Source organism: Podarcis filfolensis, assembly GCF_964270895.1.
Source record: "Podarcis filfolensis genome assembly, chromosome: 6".
NCBI lineage: Eukaryota > Metazoa > Chordata > Lepidosauria > Squamata > Lacertidae > Podarcis > Podarcis filfolensis.
In genome coordinates, this window is record NC_139609.1 from 86,052,572 (window position 1) to 86,079,313 (window position 26,742).

The window sequence follows — 26,742 nt, forward strand, 5'->3', positions numbered from 1 at the left end:
ACCTTGGGTTACAGACACTTCAGGTTGCGTTTTTTCGGGTTACGGACCGCTGAAACCCCGAAGTACTGGAATGGGTTACTTCTGGGTTTTGGCGGTCGCGCATGCGCAGAAGCGCCGAATCGCAACCCGCACGTGCGCAGACGCGGGTTGTGAACGCTGCGGGTTGCGAGCGTGCATCCCACATGGATCACGTTCGCAACCCGAGCGTCCACTGTACCTGCCTTTTGAAGACAGAATGGTCACTACTGGTAGATGTATTTAGAAACACAAGCAGCCCTGCTTCAGCCCTGCAGTTCTCACCATCGCTTTCCGTGGGATGGTCTTGACAAAATCTCCCCTGGCTTCAGACCAAGAGACAGACAATGAATGCGAAAGGCTCTCCAGCAGCATCACCACAGACTTCAGCCTGGTGACTTATAATAATTTAACAATTTTCTTATTTATATCCCGCCCGTCTTCCTAAACTCAGCTTGCCAACTTCCGTGGGTTTCATCACGCCTGTGCACAACCCCTTTTCACCTTTTACACGTCACGTGCAAGCATATGCAATCACCATTTCTCCTTGGCCACATTCGAAACCTCTCGTTCACAAACACACGGCAGTCAACATCCATGAAGAACACTGGGTGGAGGGAAGTACTGGGCTGTGGGGGAGGGAGGTGAAGGGATTAATTGAAATTGTTAAAGATTGGTATAGGATTTAAGAGATTTAAATTTTCATAAAGATTCTATAAGGAAAGCAGAAAGCAGCAAGAAATATCAAGTAAAGGTATTGGAGAGGAGATCACTGTAAATGAAAACATGAGATTTATGGTTTTGTTACATATGATTTTATTTTGGAGTTGTCTGTTTATTTTGGAGTTGTTTGTTGTAAAGAATGTATATTATGTGAATAAAATAATAAAGGATTTGAAACGGGGGGGGGGACAAAAACATCAATGAAGAACACCAGTGGGGCCACATTTGCTCCCCCATTCATTCACATTCATGTCCCCAGATTCAGTCAACAAATATCCACCAGTTGCTATTGACCGGCTTTTCTGAAGATGAACTGGAACCAGCTTGTATGTCCACAGGCACCACCTTGCTGCAGGCATTGCACAGCTTCCACCCACCAACCAACACCTGCCCAGCTTCCATGAGGTCCACCGCTGGACTTCAGCCAGCTTCCGACCATAGCAATCCCTCTCAGCAAAGGAACTTGTCTACTTATTACTCCACTCATCTATAGTCCAACCCACTGCAATACAGGAATATTATTATTATTATTTTATTTTATTTTATTCACCGCCCTATACCCGGAGTTCACGGGTCTCGAACTCACGACCCTAGCATTAAAGAGTCTCAACACTCTGCCGGCTGCGCCATCCACAACCCCCACGCCGACTTCTCGCCCCACGCGTCGCCTTAACCGGCTACCTGACGAAAAACCGGGAACCGGAAGTTTCGCTTGCGAACCATTACGACCGCGAGCTCTTTGGCCGGCGCCGCTCCCCCGCTCTCCCTCCTTCCCCGCCTACCTCAGGAGCCTGGCGCGCGGCCGGAACTTTCGAGCGCCGCTTCCTGGAGGCGCGGGGGAAGCGTGTCCCCGTTGCACAATGCGGAAGTGAGCCGCGGCTGGCGGCGGGGTTACAGCGGGGTTCCATCCGGGTCCGGCTAGGGAAACGATGTGGGGGGCTGGAGGGGGCCGGGGCTAGGATCCTTCCCCGTTCCTGGCGGGGGGTGGGGAGAGGAAGAGCCTTCCGGGGGCTGGTCCTGTGTCCGCCCCGGGAGGTGTTGGGGCGAGGCTGGGCGTGAGGCGCCCTTTGGGCGGGGGGGGGGAAGCCTCAGGAAAGGTGACCCTCAGCAAGACTAGGGTGGGGGGTCAGGGTCCCCATGAGGGGAAGCAAGGGGGGCTCCTCCTCGGAAATTTGCAGGTGCCCCGAGGAAACCGAGTGAGGGGCTTTGGGGTGAGTCCCGGGAGCGTTTCAAGCTCTCCAGGATTTTGAATGGGCTCCGTCCTGAGGGGAAGCTAGGAGGGTCGGAGTTGGGATCGGGGCCCCTGAGGAGCCTATAGGGCCCAGTGGATAGGTGTCCCCCCCCCCGGGTGTGCGCGTGGTGTTTTCCCCCTAGCGGGGTTTAGAAAGCCATGGCCACCCGGCGTTTAACAGACGCCTTCTTGTTGTTGCGGAACAACGCGATCCAAAGCCGGCAGCTGCTGGCCGAGCAAGTGAGTAGTTACGGCTCCTCCAGCCCTCTGACTTCACGTAGCATGGCTGCTGCGGTGAGTCTCCCTTCGTCCTACTGTATCCCACATTTCGCTGTTTCTTAAGTGCCAGCTGCGTTATAGGGCTGTCAGGCGGCAAGCATGCCATCCTTGTGTCTTCTTTCCCCCCTTTCCTCAACCTCTCTTACTCGACTGTATCCTCTCTATGTATATAAAGAAATGTGTTTGCTCCAATAGGTGTTTGCTCCCCCGCTCCCAGTTCAATGTCCACTGTTAGGATTTGCATGCTTTGAGGGGCACCCTGGCTTTTAAGGAACTACCCTGTTCCGAAACTGATGTGCTTGCATTAAAAACAACTGTTGTAGCAAATGGTGTTTTCTAATGGTAGGTTGGTTAACACCTTGCAAGCAGAAAAACTAGGTTTGCTCCCAGTGTATGTTCAGCAAGGAACTGCAGCCAGTCACCGCTAGTCAATTTTTATTGTGCTTTTAGATGCAGAAGTGAATGTTTTTCTTTCCCTCTTTTCCTGTCAAATTGCAGACTTGGGACATGTCTGATTTTACTTAAGTCTTCTTTAAGAGTTTTGAAAGCTTCATATGGGATTATTTTACATGGCAGCCTCCGATGTCTTTTGTCTTGCTAATGATCTTGGAAGATGTCCAGTTGAATGATTTTTATTTTGTCCTGGGCACACATAGAATTCCCCAACATTTGACCCAGCCATCCAAGTTCTGGGCATCCAATTCTGCAGTGTTCCCCTTGAGTACTGTACATTATTTTTCTCATAATAAGGAGTATGGCAATCATTCACTTATGGGGGGAAATAAAGTTGTGCACTTGGATACTCTGCTGGGATTCCTGTTCTGTGTCTCAGCTATTTTTGTTCCATGAAAATCTAAGAGAATTAACAATTAAGCTTTCTGCAGTCCCTCCTTCTGCAAAGTACTGCCTGAATTGTTTCTTGTCACTTGAACTGATTTAGATAGATAAATGTGGCAATTACAAGTGGGTGTAGCCTTGAATCTCCCAATGCATGCCTACGCTTCCTTTTGATCTGCTGAGTGTTCTGAGCAAGTTACTCTGGTTCAATGTCCTGTTCTGTTAAAGGGGAAAGAGGATCCTTGCTGTTTTTCTAAAGCACTCTGAAGTTGAGCAGACAACCTATTAAAAAAAACCAATTGCTATCATATATCCCAATATCCATTTCTTTCTTTTTTTGTCAACTTTCCCTTCTCCATAATTATGTTACAATTAATTTGGTAAAATGTGATAGGAAGATATTCCTAGATGCCAGAATAAAATCATTTATTTTATTCTGAATCAAATCTTTAGGCACCAACTTGGTGCTGAAATTAGGATAGGTTAGGGATTTTGCTCCTCATAAGTACACATGCCACTATAATGTCTGTCTGTCTGTCTGTCTGTCTGTCTGTCTTTTCTTTCCCTCTCTGTGTGTGTGTTTTCATATCAGTCACCTCTCTGTCGATTGATTTTGCTTTTCAGCTTACTGCTACAGTATTATGCTTCATTATTACAGCACTACCATTCCGTTCATAAAACATTAAATTGTTGCCCTTTCCTCTTTCCCCCAATTGTATTCTCCTTTAGTGAGTGAAAAATAAGCTTAATTTACACTGATTTCTGAGGCACCAGTGCAAGGAACAATATCTTGTACTGTTCTGTTTTGTGCTATGCAACAGCTGAGTGTTCAACTGGTGTACAAGTGGTTCTCTACATGTTGAAAATTAGCTGAAAACTGCATGCAGGTTCTATGTTGTTAGACTATTACCTAGTTACAGTGCAGTCCTTCCTATGCATGCCCACTCAAAAGTAAGTCCCAGTGAGTTCAGTGGGGCTTGCTCCCAGGAAAGTGGGTACAGTGGTACCTCGGGTTAAGTACTTAATTCGTTCTGGAGGTCTGTTCTTAACCTGAAACTGTTCTTAACCTGAAGCACCACCTTAGCTAATGGGGCCTCCTGCTGCCGCCGTGCCGCCGGAGCACGATTTCTGTTCTCACCCTGAAGCAAAGTTCTTAACCTGAAGCACTATTTCTGGGTTAGCGGAGTCTGTAACCTGCAGCGTATGTAACCTGAGGTACCACTGTATAGTATTGCAGTCATAGTTTTTTGTTGTCCTCCAGCTCTGTTTTTGTTAGGCCAGAGATAAAATGTATCCTCATGCTAGAAATGTGTTTAAAAGAAAACACCAGTACAGTAATTTATACCTTTAAACAATACTTTGAAGTACAGGCAAATTGACATCTTAGCAGCTGATTTGCACAAAATTATATAGGCTTCTTCAGACATTTAGAGACTCTTGTAATTTAAAAGAAAGTGTCTATTGTGGGTTTGGATAGATAATAAAAGATCCTAATTGCCATTTCCCTGGTGCTCAAGTACTTTTGTGTACATAACTGCTATGTTACACCACATGGGAATGTTTTATTTTGAAGGCTGTATGTTAGAATGGGGGGAAACTGCCTGATTCATATGTAATTTATTACAGCCAATGTAAAAAAAATTGATTAACTTGGTTATTACTAAATTCTTTTGCTAGCCCCTCTTAAGAGTTTTAAGCCCTCTTATAACGTCTCTTCCTTTCTACCTGAAGGACACACACACACAAACATTTTTGCAATGCACTTCGCCCAAGTGGTCAGAACTGGACTCTTGCTCCTATCAGATCATGTTAGTGTTGATTTGCATGCTGCTTTTTAAACCAAAGGCTGGTAGCTGATTAGATAAGAAAAACACATAATACAACAAAATAAAAGTCAATCAAAATTAACGCTTGGTAGTTAAGGAGCTGGTAAATATATAACAGTTGGAAGAATGGAACTCTGACGAAAAGGCATGAGAATAATCATTTGTTAAAAAGAGAGACGTAACCTGTTGGCTACTGCGAAGAAGCCCGTGTCCATGTACTCACCAAATTAACCTCAGATAATGGTGAGGCACAGAGACTTCTTGGAAGGTCTTAACAAGCATACAGTATCATAAGGAAGTAAGCGTTCAGATAATCTGGGACTGGGATGAGCAATACCAAACCTTTCTGTGGGGAATTTGGATTGAGCAGAGGTGCAGGAAGGTTAAGCATCCTGTTTCTTATTGAGACTCCATTTTCGTGCTCCATTTTAGGAGACCTTCATCCTCTTTGTTCCCACTTTTCCACGTTTAAGCTGGGTGGCTGCAGTAGGTAGATTGCTATACACCTCTCGTTTGACTGTCTACCATGGGCAGCTGTGTCTCTCGCAGGCATTACTGAAATCACATTATCTGTAAACTGTAAAATGTCTGTGGATTCCAGGGCCCTTGTAAAAAGGAGGAAGAATGAATGAACGAGCCACAAGCTAAGAGCCATATTGTATGGCATGTGGTCTGTTTCATTCACACTGGAGAAGAGATTGGAGTGGAGCAAGATCTACTTCCCATGTTATACATTTCCTGTGTGAAAGCACATCTGTGTAGCATGGCATCCATAGATCATCGTGTCTGACAATCACACTTGTGTGCATTTTGCACACACAGTGGAAGGAGTTGGCCAATCACAGCTTCCTTACATGTGTGCCTGTTGTCACACTTGATGATCTACAGATGGGTTTCTGCTTCTCGACACACATGTTTTCCAGGTAGCTTGTAAAGTATCACTTCCCAACCTGGGGCCCCAGGTGTTGTTCTACAATCCCTGTCATCTCTGACTGCTGGCTCTGCTGGCTAGGGATGATGGGATTTGTAGTCCAACAACATCTGGGGGCACAAGGTTGAGAAGGCTGCTCTAAAGAAAGAGGCAAATTGCTGGTTATTGGGGAAATACATGTGGTCTCTTCTCTGCTGCACTTTTCAGCATGTGCCATTGTGGGATTCTGTAATAGAAGTTTCAAAGGCCGTTTTGTTCTCGGGGAGTGCAACACTGCATGCACATTAAAAGATCAAGTTATATATACTTAAAAACTTGAGTCCAGATCCTGGAACATTTGCCATTGCTGTTTGAAATTGCATGTGGAATAATCACTATTAAAAACACAGTATGAAAGGTTTTCTTCTTTTAAAAAGACAGTCACTATTAATATGAATAAAATATCCCTGTATGAACAATTCTTTAACTCTGTGTTAAACCAAGGGTTCAATTGACATTTCCATATTCCTTACTGTAAAATAAGCAGATTTTTCTGGCTGGTAACCAACACAAACCAGATCAGTTGTGTTCTATATTCATTTCCTATTTGATCCAGAAAATCCATCTATCTTTAAAAAGGCCTGCAGTAAATACATCTTTTGCATTAATGCACTTTCTGTATGAATAGGCAGTTCTTCAGACTTAAATTTCAACTCTTCCCATTCCATTGACTCAACTGTGTAAATAGTTTGCTTTGTAACCAGCAACTTGTGAAATCAAATTTATACCATTTTAAATTAATTTTTTTTTTCCAATGGCAAAGGTCACATCTGGCAGGGTAGTTCCAATGTGCTTTACTTTGGCACTGCCCTGCCATTTCTTCCCAATTGTTTGTCCAGATTATAATTACAATTTCATGGGCATCTGCAGTTTTAATTCTGCTTTGTAAAGTCTCAAGCTAATAATAGTAAGTAGTAATAATAATAATAAGTGCCTGGTCAAATGCAGGTTCTGTCCAAAAGGGTAATAGAATAAAAAATGGTTAGTTAAGTATAAAAGAGCATCATATTTGCAAACTGTGTGCTAATGTGGGTAGAAAATAAATGTTGTTTTAGGCCCTGGTTCAAATAATGTCAAAGCCAGCTGTTGTTCCTTTGCTCAGTTTGAACTAAGTAAGAGGAACTTACCACCTGTGGATGCACAGAAGGGGCAGGAAATGAGAGTTGGCCAGCGGATCGGATCCTTATCTCCCCAATCCATCACATGCCAAATTTGGCAGGTGGGCAGTGCTACCCATCCGTCAATCACCTGATGTCACAGTGACATCAGTTGATAGGTGCTTGATGTCCCCCTTTTTTCAGGATTTCAGAGCGTCACACAGGACTTGCTTGATCAGCTGGTCACTGCAAAGCACTGAGCAGGGCTCTGAGCAAGGGGCTTGCAATACAGAAGAAGCCTGCCTGTCTCTTGTTGGTTATATTCCTAACAGAAATGCTCACCCTGCATTCTTTTCCTTTTGTAAATGCTGTTGTCTGTTCCTGTTGTGAGTTTACAGTCGTACCTCGGAAGTCAAACAGAATCCGTTCTGGAAGTCCGTTCAACTTCCAAAGCGCGGCTTCTGCAACCAATTGGAAGCCACAGAAGCCCCATCGGACATTTGGCTTCCAAAAGAACGTTTGAAAACTGGAACACTCACTTCCAGTTTTCGATCGTTCGGGAGCTGGAACGTTCGACTCCCAAGGCACTCAGAAGCCGAGGTACGACTGTATATTTAAATCATTCTGAATAGCCAAACTAGGTGATATGACCAGCCTTTTAACCTGACTGTAACACTTTATTTCTAAAGCTAGACATGCTGACAAAATAAATAAATAAATGCAAAGATAAAAATCCCTGACTGTAGTTCAGCCTTTCGCAACCCTGGTGCCCCCCAAGTGCTGACTGGGGCTGGTGGTAGTTGTAGTGCAGGATACAAGGTTGGGGAAGGCTGCTGTAGTTCATTGGGATAAAATTCACGACCGAAATGCACTAGCCAACTTCTAATTCACTAGCCCAATGCAGGATGCATTTGTTAACAGATAGCCATTAATAACGTATTTTTTAAAAGTAAAATACTGTTAGAAAGCTGGGATGTACCCAAAGTCCATGGCTAAAGAGGTTCCTTTGCCCAACGCCTGCTATTTCACTTGCTCCTGGCCAGGGCACTTGCTTTTAAACATGTGCCAAACATATGTTTCTAATGGGCTTTCCAGGTTCCAACCCAGATAATTCTTTTCCTCTTTCATTCTCCTTATGCCGTGGGGTGGGGTGTTATCACCACACCTTCAGCTTTGTCCTATCACGCACCCCCTTTGTTAGCTGCTGTGAGGCAAGGTTGAGGCCTCACTGGGCTTAGCAGGTGAGGAAGACGGAGCATAGCACTAAGCTGGAGATGCAGGATGGCCTGTGTCAAATGTAAATGGAATTTTCCAGGTTGCAGCCAGTTTTGAACAAACAGTTTATAGCCAAGCAATGTTCTGTGAATAATGCCTGTCTTTCTTGAATGGATTACCCACACATAATTTCTTGAGCCTCCTCTGTTCAGAAATCCAGTCTGATCTCAGGGGATTTTTACATGCAAGGAGGCTGCATAGGCACAAGCCTGTTCATTGAAATGTTTCTCTGTGCATAATGCTCAGTGGGTCCCCTTCAGCTACCATCTCATGGCTGCTAAATGTTACCACTGCCATGCCCGGTAACCACAGTTTGCAATTAATTAAATTGGAATGTGTAGATACCTCCCAAACTCTCAGATTTTGTGAATTAGTTTAGAGTAGACTACATGACTGTCGTTACCAGTCGCAGTTTGCATTGGACCTGGGTTCTGACCTGCGTTTAATTTTTATTTACTTTTTTTTTAAAAAAGCTAGTTATGTAAGGTTTTAAAAATGTGTATTTTTTTGCAGATCAAGAAAATTGATTTGAAATGATTTGAAAAGGGGAAATATGGACCTATCCACAAAGCTAAATGCTAATCCACTTAAAAGTTGAAACTGCTTTTAGAAGACTGTTTTGTTGCACTGATAAACTGGCAATGTTGATCAATAAAATTCCTTTGTTTCTTCAACTGACTGTACCCTGTGCTCTGTCCTGTTCTTTTGTTTCCCTCTCTTACACTTTTGCTGTCCCTATATGGATGGGGCTGATGGGACCTACAATCCACCACAGGAGCTGGATGAGGTATAGTCCACTTTGTCTAATGCTGCTCTTCTTTCATGGAAAATGTCAAAGGAAATTGCCTTATCCCAGTCTAGCAGGGGGGCTATCAGAGCTGGGTTACTGTAGGGCAGCATGAAAGGCTGCTTTGGTAGTGGGGTGTATCTTTGAGGTTTTGCAGCTAGCTTGCATGCTTTACTTCCATGTAACTGAAATGATTCCCCCCCCCCCATGAATGCTGAGGTGGTGAAGCCCACATTCATATTTAGATTGAATATGGAGAGGAGAGGAGAAAACCATTGAGTCACGACACCCCCACCCACCCCCAAAAAACCAGGCAAAAAACCAGACACAAATTTATCATAACACTTGAGTAATACGATGAACTGGGCTGCTTTTGAGTCAGATCTGAAGTTGTGATAGGTTTCAAACATAGATTGCCACCGCAAATAGAAAATATCTTGACCATCATATCAAGAAACTTCTAAGGCCAGTGGGGGGAAAAAAGCTGACTGAGGTTCACTCAGTATATCTTAGGCTGCAACCCTAAGCACATTTTCTATTAAGTTGTTATAATAATATCACTTATTATTTATATGCCTCCCATTTGACTGGGTTGCCCCATTGGTCTTAGTAGGACTTGCTTAGGATGGCACAGATAGTCAAATCTATTCTGTTTGTTTCACATCTCTGTCCTGTCAGTGGTCAGGGTTTGCTTGCATTTTCTCCTTTCAACAGCTCAGTGATGTACCTTAGGCTGAAAGAAAGTGACTCACTCACTCAAGGTCACCCGGTTTGCTTCGTGGATGGGTTTGGAATTAAATTTCCATCTCTGTCTCAACACTTTAGCCAAAGGATAGGGAGCCTGTGACCCTCCAGATGTTGTTGGGCTGCTAGCAGCCAGCAGCTCCATCCACCATGGTAAATGGCCATGGCTGATGGGAGTTGTGGTCCAAAATAACACCTGGAAGACTGCATGCACCCCAGTCCTGCTCTGGCCACTGTACAACACTGTATTTGTAAAGACCCCACACGGGTGCTTCGTCATTTGTTTAGTTAAAAATCTATATAGAATCATAGAATTGTAGAGTTGGAAGGAACCCTGAGACTCATCTAGTCCAACCCCTTGCAATGCAGGAATATGCAGCTGTCACCTATACTGCTTTTCAGGCAAGCCTCACAAAGCAGTTTACATTATACTGTGGAGGAACAATAAGCACAATTTAAAACACTGTAAATGAAGCAGCAAAAACCATTTACAAGGAAAATAAGCATTTTGAAAGCTGGATCTAGCAGGGTTTTGGGAGGGAGAGGCCGCCTCAGCCAGAATACCAAGAGTGAGATAATGGGCTGAGTTCCAAGGTTTGTTGTTTTCTTTGCCTTCTCTCTTGCTATTATTTTCAAGAAAGGACAATGTACTATAGCACCCAAATACATTATATCAAAGATCCTTTAAGGCCCAAGGATGTGGGAAACGGGTTTTCTAGGTGTTGGTTTTGCTGCAGGGGAAGAAATAGCTTGTGCAGAAGGGTGATGCCTGCACTGTCCCAGGATGTTTTCCGTAAGCATGCTGCTTCATTTTGCGGATCTGCCCCATGGCCTGAGATTCAGCACAACCCAGTCAGAAAACTGTCAACTGCTCCCTTCACCTCCCAGAGATTATACAACTAGCTGCGGTTCTTCCACTTTGAGATGGGAGCCCTGGGAGCCCAGTAACTCATTGTTACTGGCCTCTTTGCAATGCTTTCTCTCCCTCCCCACCTCCCCAAAGGTAAGTGGAAATATTATTGAGATGAAAGAAAGAAATCCAGGTAAAGATTCACCAGGGGTTGGGAGCTGCAGACCTGCTTATTCAGGTGTTCACATTTAAATATGTGAAGGGGAAAACAAAATAACGCAGGTAGTACCAAGTGTGCCTGAGACTAGACTGGTACATTATCATCTTAGGCTTAGAGCGTTCATTCTTCCTTTGACCCCCCTTCCCAGTGGAGCTCTGAGTCCATTCTTCCATGCAGAGTCACAGCTGCTCGGCTTAAGCATTTTTCTAGGATTGAAGCCATCTCTTCCCTTGTGAAAGGGAAATGTAGAGTAGAAATCACCCCTGTCCCCCCAGCATTCCCTCGATGGTTTCTAAAAGTACAGCATGCGAACAGAGTTTAAAAATAATGTCCAATTGGTGTTTTCATTTGGGAATGAAAGAAACTCGGAGTCTAGTTTTTGTGCAACGTCTCTTGAGTTTTAAGTCTATAAATTGGAAGACACAAGTCTCACTTGGCATTAAAGCTAATGGTGCTGTTGTGAGCTGTGAACTGCACACAGTATTTGCTTTTTGTGAAATCACTTTCAGCAGCCGAGTTCTGTGAAAATGTTCCCTAGACTCCCCTCCCACCAAAATGAGATGTTTCTAATTTACAGTTTTAAAGTGATATGTCGAGCACCATATTTGCTTGAGGATATCTTAATTCGGCACTTCCTTTAATTTTAAAAGCAAAATTCCCCATCTTTTGTATAGCTTCCTGAAGGAACAATGCCTTTCCATTTGTTGCTTTGCCAGGAGCGACCTACAGCCAGCCATGCCTAGCGAGAGGAAGTAGACAGGATTTAGCTGGAAAGGCAGTGCCTCAGAATTATATCGCAGACACGGATAGTGAAGTTCTGTTCTTAGGCCTGTTGCTTCTTTATGAGCTTAAGGTAGGGATTTCCTCTCCCCCTCTGCTTCAATTTCCTCCACTATGACTATTTACTGAGAATTGGACTTCAGGCCTGCACCATCTCGAAGGCTTGAGGTGGGTTACAAAATGCGCAAATTAGATCGAATGCATACTTAAAATTCTTGGCTTTAGCCAGGCTAGGTAGAACAATGTAGGCAACACTTACAAAAGATCTTTGATTTGGGGTGGGGAAGGGTGTCCATAAACAGAGCTGCCAGGACTATGTTGCCCACTGGGCATATCCAAGCAAACCCTCTGCCAATTGTTAGAGAGATGCATATCTTTAGAATGAGGACATAACATCTTTGAAAAGAAAACACCAAGACAAAGCTTTCCTTTTAGTAGCTCCCAGTCTTGGGAGCCCAGGAAGCTGCGTCAGACCGCTGGTCCACCCAGCTCAGTATAATCTCTGTCTAGGATAGCAGCTGTCTAGGATAGCAGACCAGGTGCTTTCCCAGATCTACATGGAAATCAGACCTGGGGCCTTCAAGGAACACAAGGCAGATGCTCTAACCACTGAGATACCAGCCCTTCCCCATGGCAGCCTTCAGAACCTTCTTGAATGTGTTAAGCTTGCATTCCTTTATTACAGAGTACCTATGTATAACCAGGAAGGTGGTACTTAAAAAGAAAACCCAAATCCTTTTTATTTTCATTGGTTTTGCTTCAGTAGCCCTTTGTGGCATTAAACTGACAATAGGTGGCCAAGAGTGGATGTTGGTTAGCTGATGGGACAAGCCTTTCCACCCTTTGAATGCTGCTTCCTGTTTGTCCCAGTCTCCTAACCACACACAACTTTTGTTTTGGGTAGATCTTTATTTTATATAAGGAAGTTGGCTTCTTTTTATGCAGGGTCCTTTACTCAGGAAGGGTAATGTATTGACTGTTTGGGAGTTGATAATTTGCAAAAGCTATGAATGCGATGGCTGGCTCATAAGAGGTTTAAATGTTTTAAGTAGCCGTACAGAGCCAGAACCTTTACTGTAAAGTGGTGGGTTTTCACTGTAACGTCGGAGAACCCTTTCCACACCAATTTGTCTACTGAGAAACCTTTTGCTTGCCTCTGTTAATTGCAGAGGAACCATTCTGGGGGAAAGGAATATATCTGAGGTGCACACTTGGTTCATAAAAATGCTGGCCAGGGCTTTTAGGTCTTGCATGAACGGAGAACGTGTCCAATAACACACCCAGCTTTTCTCTGTAAATCTGAACTGCAGGGGAATGATCAGTAATGATGGGCAAGGTGGCCAGGGAAACTTTGTCTGCCATAACTGGCTTTCTTCTTGAATAACCACTGCTAAGAGTTCAAGAAGCCTGCGAGTTCCCAGAAACACCTTTGCCTAAAGTTAAGCGATCTTGGCCTTTTACTCTGGGTTGTAATCTGATAAACTAACCATTCTTTGTATACTTTCTACAGCTCGCAGATGACCGCATGGCACTGGTGTCGGGGATCAGTTTAGACCCTGAAGCAGCTATCTGTGTAACTAAGAGGCTACCTCCAAAATGGATTGATGGAGTGGAAGAAGTGAGTTTACATGCCATGGGTGCAACTTAACGTGCAGCTGTCTTTCTGGGAAAGCAGCAGTAAAGTTTATTAATATCTGCTTCTTCACTTAATTTATATATAGCTCTTCCATTGTTCAGGGCAAAACACAAAAGTTAGAAATCCACAGTTATTGAAAAGACATGGGGTGGTGTTCAGTTAAATTTTACTTGGAGTAGACCCATTGAAAATTAATGTCCGTGACTAAGTTGGTCCATTAATTTCAGTAGGTCTACTAGTTGAATACCACCCTTGAAGTAGGAACGTATTGCAACCAGATTGTAAAACCACCAAATCAGCAGTAGTGATGCTTATTTCACATCATGAATGCTTAGCAAGGGAGGTGTATTTGTGTTGCCAGTGAGGAAGCCAGCAAAATGATTTTTTTCCTTTCAAAAAAAGTACAGAAAAGTTTTGAACAAGTGGAGCCATTTGCTTTGCTTTCCCAAGATGCTTTCAGGGTCAGAGAACAACTTAAAACTATAGGCAATTGTACTACTAAAAGTTTTGGGGAAATCTTTGCCTCTGATAAAGTACCATCAGGTGCCTGGTCTTATAAGTAACAACGGGTAACTTCCACAAGTTAACAGGCATACAAACAAGCTTAAAATTTAAAGGAGAGTGGGAGGTTTTGTGTGCTAAAAAAATGCACCTAGCTGCTTTGCAGAAGACTGTCCTCTATACTGTGGCTTCCATTTCTTAGGGGCAGCAGATGTTGTCATCCCCTCAAGATATCTTACGGCATTCTGTTTGCCTGGAACTTAATGGTAGTTGTTGAAAACTGTTTTACTAGTTCATCTGCATAGTCCTGCTCTGATTTCTGTTTCTAGATCTCAGAGTTGAGCTTGCTGGAAATGATTCTCTTGGATCTGAAAGCCTTGACCTCCTAATCCTAGAGGGGCTGGGGGCTGGCTTGGCTGTGGCTATCTTACACACACACACACACACACACACACACACACCCCTTGAGTTCAGGTTGGAATGATGCAGTCACTTGACCATGAAGTAAGTAGGACTAGTTGTCGCCAAATATAGCCCTTGACATCTCTCACACACAAACACACCCACCCACCAATTATATGGAGGAGGAATGGTCTAAACCAGGGGTCAGCAACCTTTTTCAGCTGTGGGCTGATCCACTGTCCCTCAGACCATGTGGCGGGCCAGACTATATTTTGGGGGGGAAATGAATGAATTCCTATGCCCCACAAATAACCCAAAGATGCATTTTAAATAAAAGCACTCATTCTACTCATGTAAAAACACGCTGATTCCCGGACCACCCGCAGGCCGGATTTAGAAGACGATTGGGCCACATCCGGCCCATGGGCCTTATGTTGCCAACCCCTGGTCTAAACTCAAGCCAGACTTGCTTTCCTCTGGTCATTGAATTGAAGCATCATGCCTGCAAGGTTGCTAAGAGAATGCTTGTGTGCACAAGGCAAAAATGGAGTGATTTCTCTATGGATAGCAAATATGATTTTGCTTAATCATGGTCCCATCATTTATCTGTTTTTATCTGCTGTTGTTCAGAACCGTACTAAATTTGCCCTAATTTTTATTGCTCTTTTAGATCCGGTATGAGGTCTCCAGGATAAAACAGAAGATGAAAGAATTAGCCAGTCTGCATGACAAGCATTTAAACAGGCCAACTCTGGATGATAGCAGTGAAGAAGAGCACGCAATAGAAATAACTACCCAAGAAATTACACAGGTGCCCATGAGGGGGTTTCTCTTTTCATAAATGAGTCTCGGTGTCTTTTTCTGTTCTTGTGCTAGTGTTTTCATTTTTCGATCAGGCAGTGACTGAAATTGCTACTGCAGCTCAGAGGTTAGGTTGCTTTATTTGTTAAATTTATTTGTTATATTTACCTTCCTTGAAATAGTTTCATTGAGCTCTTGAAGTGGGTTACGAGTGGCTTTGGTTTGCCCTGGGCAAGATAAAGCAACTGACAAATTTAATCAATCAAATCTTGCTTGCTTAGGGAAATTAGCAAAAGCTGTACAACAACTGCACTTAAAATATTTATTTGCACAAAATGCCTAAGTGGTTACTGCACTATGATAAGTTTATCGTGTGGCAAATAGTGATCTGAGTTCACCTGTTGTTGTTCCTCCTGCCTGAGATCTGCAGAGAAGGCTTTATGCTCCTCTGAACCATTAATTGCTTAGGTGAAAGAGAACAAGGTCTCATTCAATCCGGCCATCCCTTTATGGAATTTACGTTTAAGGAAGCTTTCTTTCCAACCCGTTCTCTGGTTGGTTCTTTTCAGTTTGCAAAGAGATTTCCGCTCTGGAAATCCTTTCCTAATATTGAGCTGGTTCTAATGATTGACTTTGTTGTTTCTAGTTTTTGTGATCTGTTATTGCTGCTCACCGTTTGCATAGGTTTAATGGCTTTGGAAGGTCTGAGCGAGTAACGTTTTTATACAGGAGTTTGATATGGTGGTCTTGTTTTGTTTTAAAGTGATGTGTCTTGAGTAGCTTTTTGTGGAGAAGGCACCTGATAAATGCAGGCAAGCAACTTCAAGAGAACCAAATAGATTGGTTCTCTTTGATTTAGGCAGACATTCCCAACCACTTCATTTCCACCATTGTACAACGGGAATAACCAGGGACTTAGCACACACAATTTACTGTAAGGATAGATTAGGTCCAGCCATTAAAATATTTGCACATTCATACAACTCTGTAAGTGAAAGCTGAATAATAATATTTCAGTTAGAATGCTAATTTCTTAATTGGTTTTTTTTTTAGAATTGCGCAAATAGAAGGGCTTTTCTGCTACTAGAAATTTCTTCTCTTCTGTCTCCCCCCACAAGTTGTTCCACAGGTGTCAGCGAGCAGTCCAGACGTTACACAGCAAGTCTCGAAGCTGCACAGACCAAGAGCGGCAGCTTCTGAAGAACGTTGTGTCTTCTTTAGCGCAGTCCCTTCAGGACCTGTCTACCAGCTTTAGGCACGGGCAGTCTGACTATCTCAAACGTAAGGAGCTTGTGTCATTTGCTTGCAGAGCACCCTCGATAGATGGTGTTAACAGTTTAACACTGGGTTGTAGCCTTATTAGACTATACCGATTGGTGGGGTCTGTGTTGCTCCCGGGAGGGAGAAAGGAAGTCAAATGACACCAAGGTTGATTCAGAGAAAGAGTTTATTCTGCTCTCCGGATAGCAGAAGGCACTTGCGTGGTCAGTTCACAGCAAGTCCAAAGAAATGGGAAATTTCATGCAGTATATATATCCTCCAGGCACCCTCTCCCCGCTTCCCCAGAAATCCAACCATGTTAGCTTATACACGTAAGTTGACATCCATGACCATAAACAGATATTCCTGTTCCGGTACTCTTGACCATAAAAGGTTGTTCCTGTTCCTATATTCTTATCTTGGGGCAGGAGGTCACCAACTCTAAGAGCGCTCCTGGCACCATTCCCAGGTCTCTTGTCAGACCTGACAAGGTCTGTGCGTCTTTGTGGTCAGGATGTAAGATAAGACCCAGACGTGCCATCCCTGCTCCACTGGAACTGGCAAGGCCATCCATTGCCGTCACGGACTGATAAAGGAGAGGGCTCTGAGCACTTGTTTATACAGCTGGCTTTCTGTTTATACATTGACTCAAGAGCTCAAGTTAATGCATTTTAGAAATGCTCCCTTGGAGGAGGAAAAATGAGGATTTTGGGGCCCGTTTCAGACTGACTGCACAGAAAACCCATTAATTTTGCTCTGTTCCTACTAGGCTCTATGTTCATTAGGTAACTAGCACTAATAAGCCTGATTGGGTTGATTAGATTATGGCTATTTTCTTGGGGCTCTGGGAGGAAGCAGATGAGAAATATTTATTTATTTGTAAAACACAGTCGCCATTTCTGTTTCAGTTTTGGGGAACAGGGATGGGTAATTTCTCAACCTACCAAAGTCTGCATTTGTTAAGCAATGCCGAGTACACTTTAATAAATGCATCATTTATAGTCACAGGTTTTTTTTCTTGCTCCTGCAGGTATGAAGAATCGAGAAGAAAGATCCAAACATTTCTTTGACACTTCAGTTCCCCTTATGGATGATGGTGAGGACACAACACTATACGATCGGGTAAGTGCAGGAACTGTTAAAGATGAATAATGATTGTTTTTGAAAAGGCCGTATTTTAATTTTCATCCGGTAGAACAAATGGAGCATTGCTGTTTCTAAAAACAAATGAATGGCAATCTGATATCTGTTTGGAAGTTGATCTTTCTGTGTGTCCCTGAATTTGGTGGTGGGGAAAGAGATTTAAGTTAATGAGTTGCCATTTGTAACAACCAGGCCATCCTAGTATAGCAGGTGTGGAGAACCTTGGCACGCCCAGGTGTTGTTGTACTACACCTCCCATCAGCCCCAGGGAACTGAGATCTTTTGCCAGCCTTTCTGCCAAAGGTTCTGAGAGGGGAAAATGTGCTTGCTCTGGATTTTTAAACCATTGTGTTTCTACTGGTTTCTTAGTCGGGACCCACGAGTGAGTCACACCTGGGCCTAAGTGGGGTTGCCCCAATATCACCACTGCAATTTTATTTATTTATTTTAAGAAAAAGAGAATGGACATGTATGATTTTTTTTAAAAAAAGTTTGGTGATATGTTGTAGGTTGGGGTCAAAAGAGAATAAGAATTAGTCAAAGACGATTGAGTTAGGTTAGATATCACATCCTCCCTCTTGCTTTTTGTATTTGTAAAATTGTGAGATATTAGCAACTGTTTACACTCAATATCTTTTCTTTTCTTTAAATAAGGGCTTTACAGATGACCAGCTAGTATTAGTGGAACAAAACACAGTGTTGGTGGAAGAGCGGGAGCGAGAAATCCGACAAATTGTACAGTCCATTTCTGATCTCAATGAAATTTTTAGGGACTTGGGATCCATGATAGTGGAACAGGTAAGTTTCTCTAAGGTTCTGCTATGTTACTTGCATCATATGAAACTCCCTTGCATGGAAGCTCCTTCCCTGCCCATAGATGTGCACAGAGCAACAGGTGTATTTTTCTGTAGAGGAGGAGACAGTGCCACTCTGTGTAATGACATACTTTCCTAAATACCTGCAGCACAAGCTTTATTGTGATGAAAACAGAAAGCTTAAATATCGTGGCCCAACCAAAATTTTGCCGGCCACCACCTTTTGATTTCTTCTACAATATCCCTTTAATAATGAGCATGTGTTCCTCTTTTCAGGGTACAGTTCTGGATAGGATTGACTACAATGTTGAACAATCATGTGTTAAAACAGAAGAAGGGTTGAAACAGCTACATAAGGTAAGCACAAAGTGTCTTCCAATCTCCGTCAGTACTGATTCTGTCTAGGAACGGCCATGAAAGACCAGGTAGAAACTTAAGGCAACGTGTCTCTTTCTATGGCAGTCTGTTTTTCATGGGGTTTCAACAGGTAGTTTAGACGAACAGGATGCAATCAGCTTAAAGTGAGCGATATTGGACAATGATTTCACAGCTGGCTCCTGGCCGCAACTGAACACCTAGCTTTCAGACTCTGGCAATGTAGCAAGCTGGTTCGGATGTCACATCAAACCATACTTGGTAACAAACTATGGCTTAATGTGAATACTGGTGCTTACTACTGAAAAGTTCTCATTTCTCTCCTTCTGTGTTCCTGCTGCCACGGTGCCTACAGGGAAACGAGCCAGGGTCTGAATCTGGGCTTGTAGCTTTTAAAACGAGGCTGCATTTTAAATTGCATTTTAACCTGTATTTTAAATTGTTTTTTTTTTCCCCATTATGTTTTTACTGTAATTTTACTGGTGTTAGCCGCCCTGAGCCCAGCTCTGGCTGGGGAGGGCGGGGTATAAATAATTATTATTATTATTATTATTATTATTATTATTATTATTATTATTATTATTATTATTTTCAAGCAAACAAGGAGCAATAAGTGGAGAACTTTGAGCCTGTGTCCAGACATCACAACAAGCCAGGGCTGTGGGCTGTTTCCTGGCATTAAGGGAGCAACGCAGCAACATTAAACCATGGTTGGTTTTAAGCTGTGGCTTAATGTGACATATCAGTCAGTCCTGCAAGTTACGTTACGACTTTTCGATAGCGCTTGCACCACCTGCAATGCTGGAGGAAGCCTTTTTTGCAAAATGGATTCTCTCTCCATTTATTTACTTTTGTCAGCTTGAATTGTCTCAGCCTGAGCTAAGCGTGTTGCAAGGATAAACATGGAGTAACCATCGTGTAGGTTGTGCTGGGATCAAATAGTGGAGTGAAAAATGTGGTCCATCAGACCTGGGATGCAAACTTCACTATATAATCGGAATATATTTAGGCTGCAATCCCATGCATGCTTACCCAGAAGTAAGTCCAATTGAAGCAAAAACCAAAAAAAGCCCTCTTTCCTTACAACACAGTTCTTGTTATAACATGTCAAGTCAACGTAAAATCTGAGTAGGATCATGTTGTAAAGTCAGCAAGATAATGACTGTTAGGTAAAACTGCCGGGTTTGTTTGTTTTGTTGTTCCTCAGTATGCACATCTCGCTAGCATGAGTTACAGATGATACATTTGAGTGATGGCTTACGTTACCCCTGATGCTGAAAGCAAGTTCAAAATAATTGCAGTATCTACATGGAGGAATCTACATTAAATTTGCTCTGTTGTTTTTGTTTTTCCCCAGGGTCAGTGCACTGAATTCTCTTTTCTTTTATCCACAGGCTGAGCAATACCAAAAGAAGAATCGGAAGATGCTTGTCATTGTCATTTTGTTTGTAATAGTAGTTGTCCTTATCATTGTTCTCATTGCTGTCAAATTTCGCTAGGTAGCACTCCTGTGATGTTTTCCTTTCTCTGTGTTTGTATGTTTTGGGAGAGGGGGGTGTTGTGCTTTTCCTCCCCCCCCTTTTTTTTGTTTTACTTGTTTCTTACTGATACAAGTGGTTGAGCCTCTCACTCTGGAAAGCTGCCTTTTGAATGAATGTAGAAGCCCTAGTGGTGCAAGGTCTGTGCAATGTTTCTGGGGGAAAAACAAAAACCCTTTCTGTTTTACATGATAAATGACTGCGCAGGTAGTGGTTTGCAAAAATGCGGGCAAAAATTATTGGGAATTTTGAGAAATGCTCCCAAACTAGGCATCTGGTTATTTATCCAGGATGTAGAACACTTAAAATGCATCTTTAAAATTAAGTTGCGGACTGAAATGTTTCAGAAAAGCATCATAATTTAGTTGTATCGAGAACCCAATAGTGTTGTTTGCCAACATTTATGTTACAGTTAATCTTAGGTTTTTGTGAGCTGCCTAGGTTTCTTTTTGGACACAATACCAAAAACTATGGGTTGGTGGTAAAACTGCCTTAAACGTAAGAAGTGTTTGATTTTAACTAGTTTTCATCCAGATTTAAGACCTGTGTAGACTTAGTGGAAGTGAAACACGTTTTAAAACAGCAGATAATTCATATCATGTGACTTGAGTGGTATTTAGCAGTGTAAATATAACACCCCAACCATAATGAGTGCTACAGAAATTTTAAATTATTTTCTTGGCTTCAAGAATGTGCTTCTTCTCTCCCTGCCTTGCCCAGACACATGTCCTTCCCCTAAACTGATTTATGCACTGTTGTTGTTGTTCTACTACACATATTTTGGAATTTTGAATATTAAGGCCACAGCTGGAAGGAAATCTTTTGCTTTTCTCCTCCTCCTCTCCCCTGACCCCAAATCTTTATCCACTATCATGTGAGCATCAGTGGTGACAGCCTTCATCCCCTCCTTCCAGATACTGAATTGGAAAAGGGATGGTGGTTTTTCAAACGTGTAGCTTAAATCAGATGAAATAAGCTAACCAATGCAAATATCGGAATCGTGAATCTGAATAGAAGAACTTTTGTCCTCTGTCGGGCTGTGGAATAGCCTCAAGAGAAACTGGGGTCAACAGCTGTGATTTAAAATGCTGTACTACTATGCTGGTTCTTCTAATGCAGATGGCAGCTCTGCTGAGGGAGCAGTTTTTAGCAGTTTTAACTGGATCCTAAAAGTGCTGGGCAATTTTAGGTGCCTCCGCTTCATTCCTTTGTTGTTGTTGTTTTTTAAAAGATACCATTCCTTTTGTGAATGATTTATTTAAAGCTTGTGGGGTTGCATCTCTGCCAGTGTTTTGCAGTCACTGTGATCTTGTCTGTGCCCTGTGCACCTCACCTTTCCCCCAGCACCACTCAGATTTCTTTGTAGAACGATGGAAACAATAAAGAGACGCTTGCCTTGATCCACACCAGGATTAAGTCTGCTGGTTAGAACAGAGGATAATGTCCCCCTAGGAATGGCTCCTGGAAAAAATTATCTGAAATGAAGAGGTGCGGTATTCCAGTGTCGTGATCTCGTGCTGCTCCCTGTGTCAGTGGGGCTTGTCCCTGTGGATTGTGTTCAAGTCAGCACTTTCAGATCTCTCCTACTCATACAGATCATCAGATAGGACTATAAAATGAGCCCAGTCTTAATGCGCTACATCTTCACGATGGGGCAGTATAACTAAAGAGTATGGCACTGGTGGTGAATAGTGGCTGTTGTCAAGGCCTGTGCTTTTCGGACTATTCAATCTATGACATGACACCACAAAACGCTGGGAACTAGAATTGCATCAGTGAATAGTTAGTTTGCCCACCTTGCAGGAACGCATTTCTGCTTTCATAGTTGGGTGTTGTTGCAGACCTACTGCTTAAAAACCTCCAAGGAAGGAGAACCCACCACCTCCCGAGGGAGATGGTTCCACTGTTGAACAGTTCTTACTGTTAGAAAATTCTTCATCATGTTGAGCAGGAATTTCCTTTCTTGTAACTTGAATCCGTTGGTTCAGGTCCTACCCTCTGGAGCAGGAGAAAACAAGCTTGCTCCATCTTCCGTGTGACAGCCCTTGAGATATTTGAAGATGGCTATCATATCTCCTCTTAGTCTCCTCTTCTCCAGGCTAAATATACCCAGCTCCTTCAACCATTCCTCATAAGGCTTGTTTTCCAGACCCTTGATCATCTTGGTCACCCTCCTATGCACACATTCCAGCTTATCCACATCCTTCCTAAATTGTGATGTGCAGAATTGGACACAATATTCCAGGTGTGGTCTAACCAAGGCAGAATAGAGGGGTACCCTTGCTCTGGACACTATACTTCTGTTGATGCAGCCTGGAATAGCTTTTTTTTTTTTGCTGCTGCATCACACTGTTGACTCATGAAGCTTGTGGTCCACTAAGACCTTTAGATCCTTGTCCCCCATCTTATATTCCTGCCTAAGTGTACAGCCTTACCTTTGTCCCTATTTAATTCATTTTGGCCCAGTTCTCTAATCTGCTAAGGTCATCTTAATGACCTAATGATCCCAATTCTATCTTCTGCGGCATTAGCTACCCCTCCGAGTTTGGGGTTATCTGCAAATATGATGAGCATCCTCACAATTCCTTCATCCAAGTCATTTATAAAGATGTTGAACAACAATGGGCCCAGGATAGAACCCTGTGACAACCCTGGATTATGAGGAACTATTAGGTTGATTGAACAGGACGTTTAACTGAATAGTGCTTTGAACTCTTCCATCTTTGATTCTCTGTCTGGACTATACCAATTCTAACCATAGGAGATAGGGGGTGGCTCACACGATTGAATGCTTCTTTCTATAAAACAAAAAAATCCCTACAAATAGAAAGCTAGATACGAGGGAGAAGGCAAGATTTGCACCTTTCTCTTTGGTGCTTAGTTTTCTCTAGGTGGGGATTTTTGTTTAGCTTAAGCCTTACCTAGGATTGCCATACACCCAGAATTTCCCAGACATAAGCAGGATTTGGTCACCGGAAACAGTGTCCAGGCGGAAATTGCTGAAATGTCTGGGGAAATCCAGACATATGGCAGCCCATGTTGGAAGTGTAGTTTCTGGCGAATTTCCTTAAAAATAGCTCAAAAACTTTTGTGTCCGGATTTTTACTTTTTGAAATATGGCAGCCCTAGCCATATCAGTCTTAGGTGAATTGGTGTAGCCAGGACACAGGTTTATAACCTATGAATTAAATTAAAATCATGAACAATCCAACATAGCGCTTTCTCTTCCTTCCTAGTTCCTTCATTTTTTTCCTTTGCCAAAATTTGACATGATGGTGTTGACATGGTCCATAAACAATTTGCGAACCCTAGAACACATCTAGTGTCTGCCTGTACAAAAGTTCTCTATAATGTGACCCACTGTGCCAGCATTGATAAGATTATCATTTTATATAGCACCATTCATGTATATTAGGGGCAAAGAATCTTCTTTTTTTTCTGCCTGAGAGCTCTGCTTCCTACTGGGCAACATTGCCAGGGCCATATGTCAACAGCGGGTGCAGTAAGAGGCAAGGGCACAAGTGTAAAAATTTTAACCTTTGTACAGTTGGCTAGTTTATTCTCCACCCAGGCAAGCCAAAGGCATTATCCATGTTCAGTTGCAAAAGCACTTGGATGTGAAGCAAGGCAGTGAGAGGTATTTCCCAGGGGTAGTTCCAAGGGCCAGACAGAGGTGCATTTGGCCCTTCAGACTGTTGTTTTCCCATGCTTGATGTGGCTGCTGGCTTATGGAATGAACGAATAGCTTTCTGCTTCAAGAAATGTACAGTCTCTAAGCTTTGACAATGCAGAAAGAATGAGGACTAAGCTAACAGCGGATGAATATGAACCAATGCAACTGCATGTACTTTAGACTCACTGTTTCCAAACCCTGAAAGGCAGCCAGGAATTGCTGAAATGTTCCTCAAATCCAAACACTGATGGGGCAGAAGGAAGAACGACAAATAACTTCTCCAGCCACGGGGTTGCAGAATAATACATGAAACGCTGTCGCGACAATAGCTGGCAAATGGCATGTATTATTGCAGACTGCTTTTAATTCATCTGCCTGGCTTAAAATTCAAAAGCCTTCTGCTTATAAATACAGACAGGAAAAAGTGGGCAGCAAGCTTATTTTGGGGGTAGCAGTTTTAAATCTATTTCACTGCCATCCTCAAAAGAACCCTGTGAAGAATGATGCAAGCTAATGACAGGCCTCCTCAGAGCAAATTTGTTTAAATTAACAGGCACTGCTAACTTAAAATTAATAATCGGTTGAATGCAACTCAGTGCTTTTAGTATACCTAGAGCTGTACATGTGCTTTTTGAGTCTTATCATTTCATGGTTATAATATGAAGTCTCACATCTGGGCACTTCCCTTTTGCGAGAATCTGTTTTGCAGCAACTCCTTCTTGTCCACTTAGTCACAGAACAAATCCCAGGTGGGGAGCATCTGATAAAGGCTTTATTATTGTTAACATACCAATCCTGCCTAAAAATGTGGGATTAATTAAAAAAAAAGATGCCATATCTGGCGCAGAATAAATCATACAAAGTAAATGGATGCAAATTTTGCTTAAATTCAGTTTCATATATAGTGCCTGAAAAGCAAACCAAGCACTCAAGAGATTCTTTTTTCCTTTAAAAATAAAATAACAGGCTGTAGAAGCTAGGAAGGGGGTAAAAAAGTAAATCATATGGGAGAAAGCTTGAGCAAAGTTACTAATATTTAAAATAGTTTCCCCCAAGATGGTTGTGGATAAAGCAAGGCAGATCAGGTGTGGGGAGAAGGAGGGCATCTTTGTGGATGCAGGATTTAAATGTGTGTGGGACTTACTTGTTTTCGTGAAGACACAGCTCTGCGTAGGCATATCTCTCAAGAAACTAGAACAAAATCTTATCTTCAGCCAGCAGAGCTTCCCAAGGCTATTGGGAAATGCTTCTAAGGTTCTATTTGTATATTGTACTTGACCCATTTGTAAATGTCTAGTGCACTGTGTTTTCTGAAGGTTAACACAAATCCTCAGTTGCTCTGAGAACCATTAACTTGATTGGGACAATTTCTGAGGACTCAAATGTAAGATATGTACATTCCAAAGGGGTTTCAGACCTGAGGTTCCTTCTGTTCATCCATCATAGTTTCTGTGTCAGATGACAGTAGTCCGAGAGGAATAAAGTTCTATTTAATATTATTTATTTATTGAAATTCAGTAACATTGTCGTCATTTTCTACTGCTTTTAACATGCTTTCTTCCATGCCAGCCGTGTTCTAGGTACTGTAACACAAGTGTGACATGGGTCAGACAAGTACAGTAGGCTTATAGTTCACAGTGGATGGGTGGAAAAGACCAGGGAGACAACAGTGAAGTCTAAGATTAACAAATGAATTGGCAGAGATTTGACAGTGATTGTCATGCCTGATTGTGGCTGTGCCTCTTTTTTGTGGACCTTTGTACAGTTAAGGGGACATCATAAACTTTTATAGGATGTTTTCTCTAAACTTCTGCAACGTTTCATGTATCTCCTTCTTGGCTATGCTTGAACAATATTGTTCTTTGAAGAAGAAGAAACTATACAGTTTTTATATCTAAAAATGGTGAGGTCAGGATCACATATTCCCTAATCATTAAATGATTTCAAAATTGCTCTGAAGTTTCAGAGAGATGATATGTTGTTGATGTAATAAATGCTGGCCAATAGATGCCCATCACAACTGGTCTTTTCATGGTATAATTTTTAAGAGGTTGCAGGGAGGAAAATGTGCTCTTAGGGCAGAGCAAGTGATTTCAAATTACATCTGCCATGTTTACAATGTTACATCAGTTTTCAACCTAAATAAATGTCATCTGCTGGGTCTGCCTCTTTTTAACATTGAGAGAGGATAAAATGGGAAAAGCCCCATTTACTGGTGCTTATTAGGGCAAGGTTTGAGAACCTCTGCTGGATGTTCTTCCAGGCATTTAATATATATATTAAAAACTATACATCTTAAACTTGCTTAGATTTGTGCCTCCGTGAAGGACGGAATTGCCATATACCGTATTTTTTGCTCTATAAGACGCACCAGACCACAAGACGCACCTAGTTTTAGGAGGAGGAAAACAAGAAAAAAAATATTCTGAATCTCAGAAGCCAGAACAGCAAGAGGGATCGCTGCGCAGCGAAAGCAGCAATCCCTCTTGCTGTTCTGGCTTCTGGGATAGCTGCGCAGCCTGCATTCGCTCCATAAGACGCACACACATTTCCCCTTACTTTTTAGGAGGGAAAAAGTGAGTCTTATAGAGCAAAAAATACGGTACTTTATTTAACGAAGGAATAATAGTCACAGAATACTATAGAAGACCAGTGTATATGAAGCATCCCTTACATTTTAAGGCTTGTTTAATTTTGTTTTCATAACATTAAGGGAAAGCATCCTAGCTTAGAGCAGATATGGGCCATTTTTATCTGTTTCAGGCATACTTTCTTTCACAGCTCTCTTGTGACCTCACTCTCATTTTCATCCTGATCCCAGAACCACACTTAGAGCTCTGCACGGCCGAAACTTTTTTCCAGTGTTAGGGAAGCTTATGTACAAACCTTGTACAGGAAATATTCCTCAGCACAGGTTCCAGTGCTTTGTACAAAGCTTGCCCAGATCCTTTTACAGTAAAGAGA

At 42.5% G+C, this 26,742-nt stretch overlaps 1 protein-coding gene across 4 annotated transcripts; it reads left to right on the forward strand.

Annotated features, from left to right (window-relative positions):
• Positions 1-1,579: 1,579 nt before the first annotated feature.
• On the forward strand, positions 1,580-25,295 carry STX16 (syntaxin 16). Of its 4 annotated transcripts, none has more exons than XM_083619084.1 (9): positions 1,636-2,263; positions 9,029-9,040; positions 13,145-13,252; positions 14,844-14,984; positions 16,093-16,255; positions 17,265-17,356; positions 18,032-18,175; positions 18,469-18,549; positions 19,962-25,295. In XM_083619084.1, the coding sequence occupies exons 1-9, from the start codon at positions 2,129-2,131 to the stop codon at positions 20,064-20,066; spliced, it is 981 nt and encodes a 326-aa protein (XP_083475210.1). In that variant the 5' UTR covers positions 1,636-2,128; the 3' UTR covers positions 20,067-25,295. The 4 variants fall into 4 exon arrangements, with proteins under 4 accessions (XP_083475213.1, XP_083475210.1, XP_083475211.1 ...); XM_083619086.1 differs by having other exon boundaries at positions 1,852-2,209; XM_083619087.1 differs by lacking the exon at positions 9,029-9,040 and having other exon boundaries at positions 1,580-2,209.
• The last annotated feature ends 1,447 nt before the right edge of the window (positions 25,296-26,742 follow it).

Coding starts and splice junctions, on each gene's coding strand:
- STX16 (XM_083619084.1), top strand. CDS start 2,129: ATGGCCACCCGGCGTTTAACAGACGCCTTCTTGTTGTTGCGGAACAAC. Junction 16,256..17,264: donor GCAGTCTGACTATCTCAAAC/GTAAGGAGCTTG, acceptor TTGCTCCTGCAG/GTATGAAGAATCGAGAAGAA. Junction 17,357..18,031: donor ACACAACACTATACGATCGG/GTAAGTGCAGGA, acceptor TCTTTAAATAAG/GGCTTTACAGATGACCAGCT.